Source organism: Salvelinus namaycush, chromosome 15 (assembly GCF_016432855.1).
Source record: "Salvelinus namaycush isolate Seneca chromosome 15, SaNama_1.0, whole genome shotgun sequence".
Classification (NCBI taxonomy): Eukaryota; Metazoa; Chordata; class Actinopteri; order Salmoniformes; family Salmonidae; genus Salvelinus; species Salvelinus namaycush.
The window spans coordinates 19,440,364-19,454,134 of NC_052321.1; the positions used below are offsets into that span (position 1 = coordinate 19,440,364).

Consider the following 13,771-nt stretch of genomic DNA (forward strand, 5'->3'; position numbering starts at 1 on the left):
CCGCATACCCGATAGCATGTCGAGCTGCTGCCCCTGAGGAAAAAGTTCGAACAAAGACAAGAGGCTATGTTATCTATTTCATCCGTCAAATCAATCTTTCTCAGTAGGAAATTACACCACGTAGGTCAGACACTATTAATTCTACGGATTTATGTAAGTTGACCATGTTAGGTTTAGGCCAATAAGTTAGTTATGTAACATTGTTGTTTAATTTAAAACATCAACTTTATAGTGTTCGTATTGACTGGAACACCACGCGTTATGTATCAGAAGAATTAATAGAAAACAACATTTTACCTGTGTGCTGACAAAAACCTGGAATCTGTCTCTGTTGATCGTGCCAACCACTTGTTGACCAAAATGAAGCTTTACAGATCGCACAAGCGCATCCCACACTAGGCTAATAAACTAATTGATGTAAATTGCGCTGATAACACGATTTTCGTGGTATTTAACTCTTAGAATTAAAAGATTAGGCTACCCCCCGATTGGTCACTGAATAAGCGCACCGAGCATCCATTGGGTAACTACATGGCTGAAGAAAGTCATCCTGGGATACGTGGTTTTCCTCGTTATGATGTAAGAACGCGAGAGGTCACGACTCAATTGTAAATTACTACAATATCCAGCCTGCTACGCTATAGGGCCAACATGTGGGCAAACATGCTGACTACCTGCTCACAGGGGATTTGTATTGTTGCAATGTTGAATGTTGAACAGGGCTGCAGTGTAGAGGCTTACGTCAGAGTCAGAGAGGGGATTAAAAAAAAGTGACAAAACGCATAATGCTACTAGCAGGCAATGGGGAGGGGGGGGGGGGGGGGGGGGGTAGGCGAAATTTAAAAGCACATCACATTAGTCCCAGGGTTCTTGGGGTGGATCATCACACTACAAATGTTGGCAAGAAATAAGCTATGAAATAAATTAAATTCCTTTTAATAAAACATTTGCATATTGAGTACCTTGACATGTATGAAATTATTTAAAAAATTGCTAAAATGTAAAGTTTGTAATAAAAAATACACAATATATTATAAAAAAGAAATATGGACTTGCAGTGAAAACGCTATAAAAAAGGTAGATACAAAATATATGCATGTCACCATGAGAGAAAAGTATTTAACAGTGAGGAACTTTCACAGTATGCAATGCAATTTGATATTCTTTGGGATGGATGAATACCTATCTAATTCATGTCCATAGGAGCATAATTTTCTCACAAAAAAAGTTTTTATTTGTTCTCTTCCTCAACAGTCAATCAACCAGGATGAGTGTCACTGTGTGTTCCATCAGTCCAGTGTGTCACTGTATTTTTCGACCCCAATTTATCAGTGTTTTCAACTTGCCCCACGGCACTCAATGACAAGGTTCCGCAACTCCTCCTGAGCTTTCTCTAGGTGCACAGCATGTTGGGTCCAACGCAGGAACAGACCTGATACACATCCAGACAGAGGAATCTTGGTAGTAAATAATGTATTTATTTACATGATCTACCATTTCATTGCTTAGTACTCATCAATTAAGACATTTCCTTATTTGATACTCTTAATGTAATAACTATTCAAATTCACCCATCCAACATACTGTATGTCAGAGGGCTGCAGTAAGGGAAAGCAGACTCAGATCTGCCTGTGTTACTGTAACTCACCTCTCCAGAGCTGCAGGGACTGTGGCTGAACGGAGGGCCAGATGGCCAGCTCAGTGGGCTCATACAGGGGGTTAGAGTAACGCTCCCTCTCACTGGGCTTCAGGAGGAACTGGAACAGACAGTGGGTTCTCTCCTTCACCCCTGCAGCACACCTGATGAGAGCAAAAGAAAGAGGGAGAGATTAAGAGTAAGTGGAAAGGTACAGACAGATGGACAGACGGCCGTGGATTTAGTGTGGATACACTAAACTCTTGGACAATGACTGTGGATATAAGGACAGTCTGGACAACGCATGAATGTCTCACCTCTCCTGGTCACTGTTGCAGAGGAATGTGCCATAGTCTGAGGCGTAGACCTCCATGGCCAGCCGCAGCAGCAGAGGCTCAGAGAAGCCCATGGCCAGAGGGAACTGTCGTGCCAGCTGCCACACACAGTCCAGCAGCAGCACGAACACTGGAGCCTCCAGCCTCAGACGGGCGTGGGAGTAGGCTGAGTGGGCACAGCGCTGCTGGAACGGGTGACCTGCCTGTGGAAAGGGAGTACACACACACATCAACAGATCAAAAACACACACACTGAGATAAAAACACAGATAAAAACATACACACAGCTTCAGCTAGTATAGCTAGTTAGCCATTGAATGTACACAGGACTAATGTACACATTACCAGCTGTCAATCTACAGTATATGTGGGTTTGAAAATAGTTGTGACATAAGAGGTAGCGTGTGACTATTTTAGGGGTCTCACCAGTAGCCACTCCCTCTCTAGGAGGCCCAGGAAGCCGGCCAGTGTGCGTGTCTTGGGGTCCAGGATGAGCTGGGCCAAAGAGCTCACCAGAAGGGTGGTATCTGTGCCCTCTGAGCCATGGACTAGAACAGAGTGGCCATCCCTGGCCAGAGCACCATAGAGGGTTACATAACATACAACAATGTTACACGTAAACAAGATATTGTACAATACAGGAAACAAAACAGCACATCAGCAATTTAAAAAAAGCAAAACACACATTATGACTCAGTGTAAGACTATGCTGCACAGTGTTCAAATCAAATTTTCAAGAATTATTTCAGAATGCAATGCGATCGGCATTTGATAGTGAGGTATTCCAGATCAGGAGAACAAAATGACTTGAGTTCCTGTATGTTACCACAATCACACCACTAGCAGTTCATCATGAAACATACACAAGAGCCTTTCTTTTCCCTGGAGAGTCCTTTCTTCCTGTCCGCACGAGAACCCTGCTGGCTGTATGGACGGGAACAGTATATCCGGAAAGAGCCATGATTCCGTGAAACAGAGTATGTTACAAGTCCCTGATGTCTCTCTGGAAGGAGATCCTTGCCCTGAGCATGTTTACTTTATTGTCCAGGGATTTAACATTAGTGAGTAATATACTCGGAAGCGGTGGATGGTATGCACATCTCCTGAGTCGGACTAAAAGCCCACTCCGTATTCCTCTTCTCATTCGGCGGCGTCTTGGAGTAGCCCATTACACGATGATGTACTATAATTTTGTTATTTTATTTAACTAGGCAGGTCAGTTAAGAACAAATTCTTATTTACAATGACGGCCTCGGAACAGTGGGTTAGCTGCCTTGTTCATGGGCAAACCGTCAGCTTTTTACCTTGTCTGCTCGGGGATTCGATCTACCAACCTTTCGGTTACTGGCCCAATGCTCTAACCACTGGGCTACCTGCCGCCCCATTCTGAAAACATTACATTTAGGGTTCTGAGAGTAGAGTGCACATCTACCTCTCCACACACTCTGCCAGTAGGCCTGCTGTGGCCAGGGCAGTGTGGACGTGAGAGAGCCATTTGGAGTTCTCCAGCTTGCTGAGCCAGCGATCCACACTGTGGGAGTGATCCCCACAAGCCTCCACCAACTTTATCAGACTCTCCTGGAGCACCTTCCCCCTGGGGACACACACACACAAATATAACTATTCAGTCAACAAGCATAGAGCTACAAAAAAGGGGTTGGTTAAAGCAGAAACACCCTGGCAACTAGGTTAGATATACGTAGCCACAAACAAATGAAAAAACTCACACACAACAGGCAAACACACAGACAGACACCTTTCCAGTTGACGGTGCAGTCTCTTCCAGCAACTGTAGCTAGATTTAGATTCAAACCCGCCCCCTGTCATCCTGGCCTGCTGAGCCTGTTGGTTGGAGCGGGTGTCAATGATGTAACCCAGCCCAGAGCCGTCAATCACCGCCTGGAGGAGGAGCTCATCCTCTCTGCAGCGCTTCCTATTGGCTCCTGTCAGGGGTTGGCTGCTGCGCATGATGACCTGGGAAACACAATTTTGCTATTTGATAAAGAAGGGTTCCCGAGTGGCGAAGCGTTCTAAGGCACTGCATCTCAGTGCTATAGGCGTCACTACAGACCCTGGTTTGATCCCAGGCTGTATCACAACCGGCCGTGATCGGGAGTCCCTTAGGGTGGCGCACAATTGGCCCAGCATCGTCCGGGTTAGGGGAGGGTTTGGCTGGGGTAGGCCATCATTGTAAAATAAGAATTTGTTCTTAACTGACTTGCCTAGTTAAATAAATAAAACATATTTTTTTTTAAACCATCTAATGTCAAACAACATTAATTACTGTACATTGTAGTGACATAAAAGTATTTGTGTGTGTGACTAAGTGGATCCATGCGTATCTCACCATGCCATTTTTCCTGTGGTAATAACAGAGGACAGGGAAGCGGCCCCCTTGTCTGAACTTGGCCACCTTCACCAATGTCTCATCGTCTATGGAGTGAGGGACAATAACAGCAGGGGGGTAGGAGGGACACACAGAGTAGTCCTTGTTCACATGACTCAGTCTCCACCTATCCTGCTGCAGAGAAAGAGAGAAGATAGGAAGACACAACACAGATCAATAGGTACATATTGGTCACTGTTAAAAATAAGGGTGATTTAATGTTCTACAGTATAAAGAACCTTTTTGAGGGCCATATATGAAGCGAGCCATTGAACCCTTTTGGTTTTAAATAGTATGATTTCTTCTAACAGTGCCTACACCCACTATCTTGATTCTAATAGGGTCTCTTGACATAGCGATCCCCAGGTTATGTGTTTTAGAACTAGAGTAAATTCCCCATGACAAGGGCTCCACAGGAAGCTGACTATATATATGAGCATGGATTCATTTAGTTTCTCACATGTATTGTTTACACAGTCATAATGCAGTAAGTGGAACCACATGTAATCGGCTGCAGGGCTGGTATTGTGGCCTCAGCAGGATTGATTTATCTTGACGCCTCCGTTTGGTCTCCCCAGTGAAAAACCCAGCAGCGTTACAGTTCTTGACACAAACCGGTGCGCCTGGTACCTGCTACCATACTCCGTTCAAATGCACTTAAATCTTTTGTCTTGCCCATTCACCCTCTTGAATGGCACACATACACGATCCATGTCTCAATTGTCTCAAGGCTTAAAAATCCTTCTTTAACCTGTCTCCTCCCCTTCATCTACACTCATTGAAGTGGATTTAATAAGTGGCATCAATAACGGATCATAGCTTTCATCTGGATTCACCTGGTCAGTTTGTCATGGATGTTTTGTATCCTCTTAATGTTTGTGATGATTGGCACTGATTGTTGCATTTACTCTAAAACGAAAGGACATCTGTGTGTGTGTGTGTTTGTGCTGCACTCACTAGCTCCTCCATTTGAGCGTAGTTCTGTTCAGCCGATGAGAGGCCCCACTGGTCCTGCAGACTGAGTTTAAGCGGTCTGTAAAAGAATGGATACATATCGGACACAATGTCCAGAGAAGAGAGATACTACAGAGAGAGAGAGAGAGAGAGAGAGAGAGAGAGGGGGAGAGAGAGAGAGAGAGAGAGAGAGGGGGAGAGCAGGGGGGCAAAAAGTTACTGTCTAGTCAAAACAAAAAGAAAAACACTAATTGTAATGTTGTTAAACCTTTATGACTGTAATACTAGTTTTTACATGCTGGGTATGTATGTACAGCCTGTGTGTATTCTACCACCCTGCTACTGTACCTCAATGGAACGGGCAATGTTCAGGCACTCCTCCATGCCTGGAATGTCCAGCTGCAGAACACACAGGTCCTTACACTTGAGGGTGATTGTTCCAGAGGACCCGGAAGGCCTTCATATGAAATACACACACATCATTATAGGGCTTCTGTCTAACCCCACATATTACCCTCAACACTTCCCCTCAGGGTTCCATGATCTAGGCTGCCTCCCCTCCAAAAAAGCAAGTCCAACCCAACCAGCTGGTGGGAGTGGAGATTCTCTCAGAGAAAGGATGTGAGGCCCGCATTTCCCCTCCATATCAACTCTTTGTCTGCACTACACCTCCAAATGTACTGTCTGAACCAGATTCATAACTGCAGTAAATGAGCACTGAAATTCCTGCATTTGGTTCTTTGCAGTTCATGACACAAAGCATATGGAGAGGATTCAAAAAGATGGCATGTGAGACAGAGCTTGAGCGAAGGTGGGATTGGTTATTATTCCTGCAGCATCAGAATCCTGTTATTTTCGCACAGTGCTGCACAGGACATGGATAGCAGCACACTGCAAAACGCACAAACACACACAGACTCACACGCAAGGTGTCACACTTATGTCAAACCTTTGACTCTGGCCTGTACTAGAGAAGAGACTGGAATAGCCCAACAGGTTTTCCACACTGGGCATGGAGGGAGAGAGACAGCAAGATGGGTTAGTGAGACATGTTTATCAACAGGCTACACAGGCACCCTGACCCAACATTCAGACTGATGTAGGCTGGGAAAATATTAACATGTTAAACACTTTATTAGTAACTATTAGTTTCCCCAATGTGACAATTGGCTGTCAGCACATTGAAATATGGGGTTCAGGCAATATGGCAGCAGTTCTGTATAGTGCTATATGGTCCATCATTACACCTTTGAATATGACATTTAAATACTTTAGTGGAAAAAGCGGTCACGTATTGCCCTCACCCCACTTACCTTTTCTCTATGGCATCGATGTTTCTGAGAAGTAACAAGACCAGCCGCGAGCTGTCTCCATCTCTGTTAGAGAAGAGCAGGTGGTGGCCAGTGACACATAACGTTCCTTGCATCGGTGGATGAAACGGCCGTCTCAGAACGACATCTTCAACGTTCGCGGTCTTTATGTGCTCTGAAAACTCCATCGCATCAGCGCAAGATGACAAGAAGCGCACGGAGATCCAAGTCACGCGCGGCAGAAAAAGTCTTCACAGTTTATTTTCCTCTTCTGAATCTTGTTTAGGCTACTTATCTGAATTATTGAAATTAAACCACTTATTCTTGTCCCATGGAAAAGGGGCGTGACACGGTCCAAATGTTGACTGTAGCTTGCTGTAGCTACAGCTAGGCGAAGTGTTTGTTTGAAGTTAATAACCTCTTCATAGCAGTTATTTCCTTTCGTTTTCTCATTAACCCACCCTGCCTGTGGGGACACCTCTTTAAGCCATACTTGGCTGCTTTCCAACCAGCCCCTAAAATGTGAAAACATCTTGTGGTTACAAAAGAAGGAAGTGAGCGTTTCCTGAAAGCAGTGGTGAGAGAACACAAAGTCAAAGATCCTATCTATACGGGGCAATTCATTTCAAAATGCCTATTAGTGTGTAGCCTAATATTGGGTTTGCATTTTGTAGATAATCTTGCCTAAAAAAGTTACAATTCATACAATTCATACTCGGTTCATATTAATACCCAGTTCATGATAAGATAATGGTATCGTCTGCATCTAGTCAGTCATTATAGCGTATCCACAGGGCCCTGGTACCTGCTGAAGAACTGACAGTCTAAAGACAACAAACCTCAAGACAGCAAACCTCACCACTTGACCATTGGAGTTGAGTATGTATAGAAATCACATGCTAGATTTTTTGAGTGAAATCAGCTGCTGACTGATTTCTGTCTCTTTCAAGCTGTTGTTGAACCGTCCCAGACTAGTTAGTTTACATTACTCATTGATTTGATTTAGTAGCCTCGGCTTCCAACCAAGTAGATGCTACTCTAGTAACTTCAGGTCACTAACCTAAAGCAATACCCTTCTCATTTCCTGTGTGTGACCTAGTCTTTGATTTAAAAAAAAAAAATATATATATATATATATATCATCTGGAGATCAAGTAATAGGTGAGTAAATGTTTACACTCACATATTGTTTAAAACATGCAGCATATTGCTATCCCATCCATCTTTCCAGCCCATTATTGGGCATTATTGGGCAATTGACCAGAAGTGTGTTCGAAAATTACCACTAGATGGAGGCATTGCCTCAAATTAAGACATTCCAATCCCTATTTCTCAGGAGTTTGTCAGCTGTTTGTCTGTCAGGAAGACCATTAACTAATTACATGATGTTTGTGTATAGCTACCTGTACCTGCCCTATTAAACATGGAATGGCTACACCACAATATTATCTGATCAAATAACATATTTTAATTACAAACATTCCATTTAAACCCTAAATGTATCGAGGAGCCATCTTAAAGAGATTCTCAGGTACTTTTGTATACTTTTTAGCCAGTAGTTCTGAAAGTAGCACTCAGTATACAAAAGTAGTCCCGAAAATTGCATACTATGTCATATGTGCACCAGGTCATTGCTCTCACTCTCTTTCTCTCTCTGCTGTGTCCACTGAGCCGTTGGGCCCACACTGCAACCTTATTGGATAACGCTGGACAGGCCTCTCGCTAGCTTTCACTCAAATGTGAGGGGCTGAAGCTCATTGGCTAGAACTGGAATTGCTAGGGGCTGGCCCAGGTGGTGGGAAATGTAGGGAAAACAGCTTCAAGATAACAGTTGCTTTCAAACTAGTGTAACGGATGTGAAATGGCTAGCTAGTTAGCGGGTACGCGCTAGTAGCATTTCAATCAGTTACGTCACTTGCTCTGAAACCTAGAAGTAGTGTTGCCCCTTGCTCTGCAAGGGCCGCGGCCTTTGTGGAGCGATGGGTAACGATGCTTCGTGGGCGACCGTTGTTGATGTGTGCAGAGGGTCCCAGGTTCGCGCCCGGGTCGGGGCGAGGGGACGTACTAAAAGTTATACTGTTACATTGATGCTGTTGACCCGGATCACTGGTTGCTGCGGAAAAGGAGGAGGTTGAAAGGGGGGTGAGTGTAACGGATGTGAAATGGCTAGCTAGTTAGCGGGTACGCGCTAGTAGCATTTCAATCAGTTACGTCACTTGCTCTGAAACCTAGAAGTAGTGTTGCCCCTTGCTCTGCAAGGGCCGCGGCCTTTGTGGAGCGATGGGTAACGATGCTTCGTGGGCGACCGTTGTTGATGTGTGCAGAGGGTCCCTGGTTCGCGCCCGGGTCGGGGCGAGGGGACGTACTAAAGTTATACTGTTACACTAGGGATTTTGTGGCTAATTGAGGTAAGACAGTAAGTCTGCTCATAGATAATGCATTTATGAACTACAGGCCTGCCCAAAGCGGGAGGTTTCAAAAATACTTTTTTAGTCGCCAAAGTATAGCAGCATGTCTTTAACATAAAACGTTTAAGAGATATGGCTAAATCAATTTCATCCCATTGCCATTTTAGTGTTTAAGGAATTTAGAGGGGAAATTATACAAAACCTTTGAACCATTGACATGTCAAATCATTGCATTCCAATGTTAAAAGCTGCACCTGGGTGCTGCCATAAGTGGACACAGCAAACTATTTGTTTCACCTTGGTGTGGTCAGGTGGATATCATGGGGGAGGCTACTTGCATGAACTACATCTCTTCTCCATAATGGATATGGGAGGCCACTTCTACTTCTCCTTAGCATTCTATAAATAAAGGATCACGAGTACACTCCAATCTAGAACTGGCAAGCCCAGTGACAGAACACTTCATGTGCTTCAAGAGGCATCGTGCTCTGTGAATAACTAATTCTAACTTTTTTGCAGCCTCTGAAATGTATTTTTACGCAGATCCTTTTTAAACGTCTAGAGCACTTGCAATGGATTTTAAAGAGCTGGGAGGTGAGGATAACCCCGACGGAGATACTGAAGGAGAAGCTGAGGATTTGAACAATGTGAAAGCACTTACCGAAAAACTAAAGTTACAAACCCGCAGACCATCATACTTTGAATGGCAGGAGCGCTTGCAGAGCCAACCATGGAAGGAGAACCCAAATGGTTCAAAAAATGTCCAAGCGACTGCAGAGAAATATGTGCTCTTGCCTGAAATTATGCGGGATGAGAACTCAGATCTAACCATCCGCAACATCTGTGGCTTCGATACCATTAATGACGCGTTGGAATTTCTTAGGAAAGAGTTGGTGAGCACACATTTTTTGAATGCCGAAATTCAACATAATTACCCTTTTTTCTCCAACTCTGACACGGTTATTTGTACATGGACATGTTAGAAAATAATTAGGCTACACTATCTCTGCATTTCCTAGATATGTAGAATACAACGAAAATATTATAGTACATATGAATAAGCAGTGGTGTGAAGTACTTAAGTAAAAATACTTTAAAGTACTACTTAAGTCGTTTTTTGGGGTATCTGTACTATTTTTACTATTTATATTTTTGACAACTTTTATTTTTACTCCCCTACATGCCTAAAGAAAATAATGTACTTTTTACTCCATACATTTTCCTTGACACCTAAAAGTACTTATTACATTTAGAATGCTCAACCAGGCCAGAATTAGGGCACTCTTATCAATATAACACTTTGTCATCCCTACTGCCTCTGATCTGGCGGACTCACGAAACACAAATACTGTGGTTGTAAATGATGTCTGAGTGTTGGAGTGTGCTCCTGTCTGTCCGTAATTAAAAATTATAAGAAAATCGTGCCGCCTGGTTTGCTTAAAATAAGGAATTGGGTGTATAGCAATTACTTTTACTTTGTACTTTTACTTAAGTATTACTTGAATACTTTTTCTACCACTGTACTTAAGTACATTTAAAACCAGATACTTTTAGACTTTTACTCAAGTATGACATTTTAGTACTTTTTCCACCACTGTGAATAAGAGGCAGTGCAACTATTTGGCAAACGTAATTACCAGGTAGTTACACTGGTTTGGTTTGGCATCCTCATGATGCACACGTGCCAGAGCATAGAGTCTCTGTGTCAGATGCCACTGTTGTGTGACAGAGAGATTTATGGGAAATAATCGTGCTTTCACTGTTTAATTTTGCTTGAATGCTTGTCTGACTAGAGCATGACTTTGTGCTATCTTTGCATCCAAAATAATGCAAACATGCTAAAACAATAGGGACCTTGTGTTAATTTCAGAGCTAAAAAATCCCCAAATAGAAAGGCAAAGTATTTTTTCACATAGATCATGTGATTACACATCAATAGCACCCACTAAATGCAAAAACCTAATCCTGGGGTCCGATTGCTAGAATTTTATATTTGATGACTGATTTCTCCCCATTCTCTCTCATCTCTCTCCTTTCCGCCTGCCATCCTCAGAGGGAGATGCGGTTCCAGGACAACCGTCTAGCTCGGCAGCTGATCCGCCTGCGTGTGGAGATCCACCGGCTGAAGGTGGAGCAGGTGTGTCACCGCCACAAGGAGATGCTGGACGACGCCACCTACGAGCTGAAGGAGTGTGGTGAGGAGTCTGACCTGCTCTGTGACATCCCCATGAAGGCTGCCTTCGCCCTCTCCACCCCCCTCAAACACCTTGGCCTCACCAAGATGAACATCAACTTCCGACGCTTCTCCCTCTGTTAAAACATATTCCACCCTGTGAGGATGGATTTGCTGTATTACACCTCTGTCTAATCTACGCAGGGTAATTTGGGGTGTTTCACTGCAAAGGTTTCTGTTATGACACGAGAGGGAAGACGAATGGCTGGAAGAGTGTGCAGACAGTAATTAGCCAAGTGGGAGGAAATGGAAATGACTCCTTTGATTCGTGCCCTAGCCCTGACTTGAGAGAGATAGTTACAGGCTTCCATAGTAAAGCCCTGTAAGGGCAAAACATAAACCCATCGCATAGCAGCACCTTTCTACTGTACCTCAGGGAAGGTGCTGACTGATAGGTCAGAGTAGACAGGGAAGATAGTGATGAGGTGTGGATCTGGGATGGAGTTGGTGCGAGTCTGGATCACCATGGTGTCAGATCAATTGCACTGTACAAAAGCAATAGTTAAGATGACCCTCTGATAGAATGAATAAGACTGCCATGATGGTGAACACAACTGTAACTAGAGATGTCTCTTGAGAGTTGCAAAGGGGAATTCTCTTTCTTCAGATGCAGAAAAATCTATCACAGCGCTAACACTCACTAACTTGAGTTCCATACTGTAACCCCAGCCCAGGAGGAAGTATATATAAGACACTCGTCACATCACTAGGGACATGTTCCCAAACTCTGTTGAAGGCCAGGCCCCCCACCTCTGTGTTGGCAGAGTCCCAGACAGCAGTCCACAGGAAGCTGGAGGTCACATTCCAGCATTCTTTCACCTCTTTAGAGACCAAAAATAACAAGGACCTCCATGGGGTCATGGCTTCAATGATATGACATAATTGGAGGCTATGTCCTATGTACTCCATGCATTTTATTTTCCATTAGATGAAGACAGATCACAGTCCAATGTGACAATGTTGTGTCAGATTATCAGGGTTGAGTTTAGATGTGTTTAAAGATATTGTTCTCAGGAAGAGAGATAGGAGGAGAAACTGAAAGTATCTTTGGGGAAATTATGAGGGAGTTAATTTTGAACAGGATTTTGTGGGTTTTTATCGATGTTTGCTGAATGTTACCCAACAAAGTTTAAAACTTAAAAAGTTAAAAACTTTGTTACAAAGTTGTAATACATCAAAATGTAGATTTGTAAGTGCCTTATGTACAGAGTTTTCACCTATATAATGCAGGAATATGTTATGGTTATCATTTAATCTATGAGGGAAATATAAATGATTGGAGACAGAGCTGTTCTTTCGAGATGCTTGTTGTTAAAAGTTTTTTTGTTTGCTATTAACTCACATGTAAAAAGGCAACAAACGTGAAATTGAAAATAATGTCTGAGTGCTCATTTAGCTGTATGATCCTAAAATTTCATTAATGCACAGTTTCATCTTTCAACTGCATCAGGCATTAATCTTTTTTAAATGATGTGGTATAGGCTTAACTTATCAGAAAACCCCTTAAAGGTCCAATGCAGCCATTTCTTTTCTCAATATCAAATCATTTTTGGGTAACAATTAAGTGACAATTGGTAGAGCCCCACCAGCCTAACCCGGACGACGCTGGGCCAATTGTGCGCCGTCCTATGAGGCCACTCAGGAGGTCATTTCAAACAGTTCTTACACCATGAGGGCAGTTGTCATAATTGTCACAATTTCACAGTATTATTCCAACCTCATAGTGTGAAAACATAACTAAAACACAAAAAAATCAAATTTTTGACTGTACTGGGCCTTTAAGGGGTACAAGCATAAATTGATAAGTTCATAACCATGTCAAGTTGTTATCAATTATTGTACAAAATGGGTACATATACAAGATGTGTGAAGTAGACGTGATATACTAGTTTATGAGATGACCTCATGTATGACGTGAGAGAGAAAGAGAGAGAACCAGGCCATTGGAACCATTGTAATGAATGGCAGGATAAATACAGGGTACACAGGGTCTCAGGTAGTACCTTAAGGCCTGGTCCTTCATTGGATATCCTCATGTCATTTCCTGTGTAATGTGGCTTCTATTTCTAGTGTCTCTCACCTATGCTGTTTCCATTTGTCATAAAGTTCATCTGCCCTGCAGTTAAGATGGTTTTCTCTGTCCTCACTCCCCTCATATGCACTGTTAATCAACTAATAAACTGATAGCCCTAAGTACGTTATATCTTGACTGTTTCAGCATTTTTTTTATCCTCCAGGCTAGGATAGGCCCACTCAAGTTCATTTCCTTTGTCTGCAATCAAATACATGCAGTTGTAACTCCCTCAAGTAACTATAGTGACACTACATTGTGTGTCTGTAGGGAAGACAAATGTAATTTCTGTCTATGTTTGTAGATTAGTTACGATACATAGAATATTCTCACAGTGCAGCTTGTGAAATATTGTAGTGTTTACTGACTTTATTGTCCCCTTAGGGAAATTATGTTGGTGGCATTATCTACACGTGATGGTTGTGTGCAATAAAATGC

At 43.0% G+C, this 13,771-nt stretch overlaps 2 protein-coding genes across 2 annotated transcripts; one reads left to right on the forward strand and one right to left on the reverse strand.

Annotated features, from left to right (window-relative positions):
- Positions 1-920: 920 nt before the first annotated feature.
- On the reverse strand, positions 921-7,065 carry zgc:154055 (uncharacterized protein LOC556036 homolog). Its single transcript, XM_039008916.1, has 10 exons — positions 6,625-7,065; positions 5,660-5,768; positions 5,315-5,440; positions 4,319-4,492; positions 3,728-3,945; positions 3,404-3,565; positions 2,398-2,539; positions 1,954-2,174; positions 1,649-1,800; positions 921-1,432 (listed from the first exon to the last, which is right to left on the reverse strand). The coding sequence occupies exons 1-10, from the start codon at positions 6,807-6,809 to the stop codon at positions 1,338-1,340; spliced, it is 1,584 nt and encodes a 527-aa protein (XP_038864844.1). The 5' UTR covers positions 6,810-7,065; the 3' UTR covers positions 921-1,337.
- Positions 7,066-9,482: 2,417 nt separating this feature from the next.
- On the forward strand, positions 9,483-13,463 carry fam167b (family with sequence similarity 167 member B). Its single transcript, XM_039008917.1, has 2 exons — positions 9,483-9,922; positions 11,083-13,463. The coding sequence occupies exons 1-2, from the start codon at positions 9,602-9,604 to the stop codon at positions 11,344-11,346; spliced, it is 585 nt and encodes a 194-aa protein (XP_038864845.1). The 5' UTR covers positions 9,483-9,601; the 3' UTR covers positions 11,347-13,463.
- The last annotated feature ends 308 nt before the right edge of the window (positions 13,464-13,771 follow it).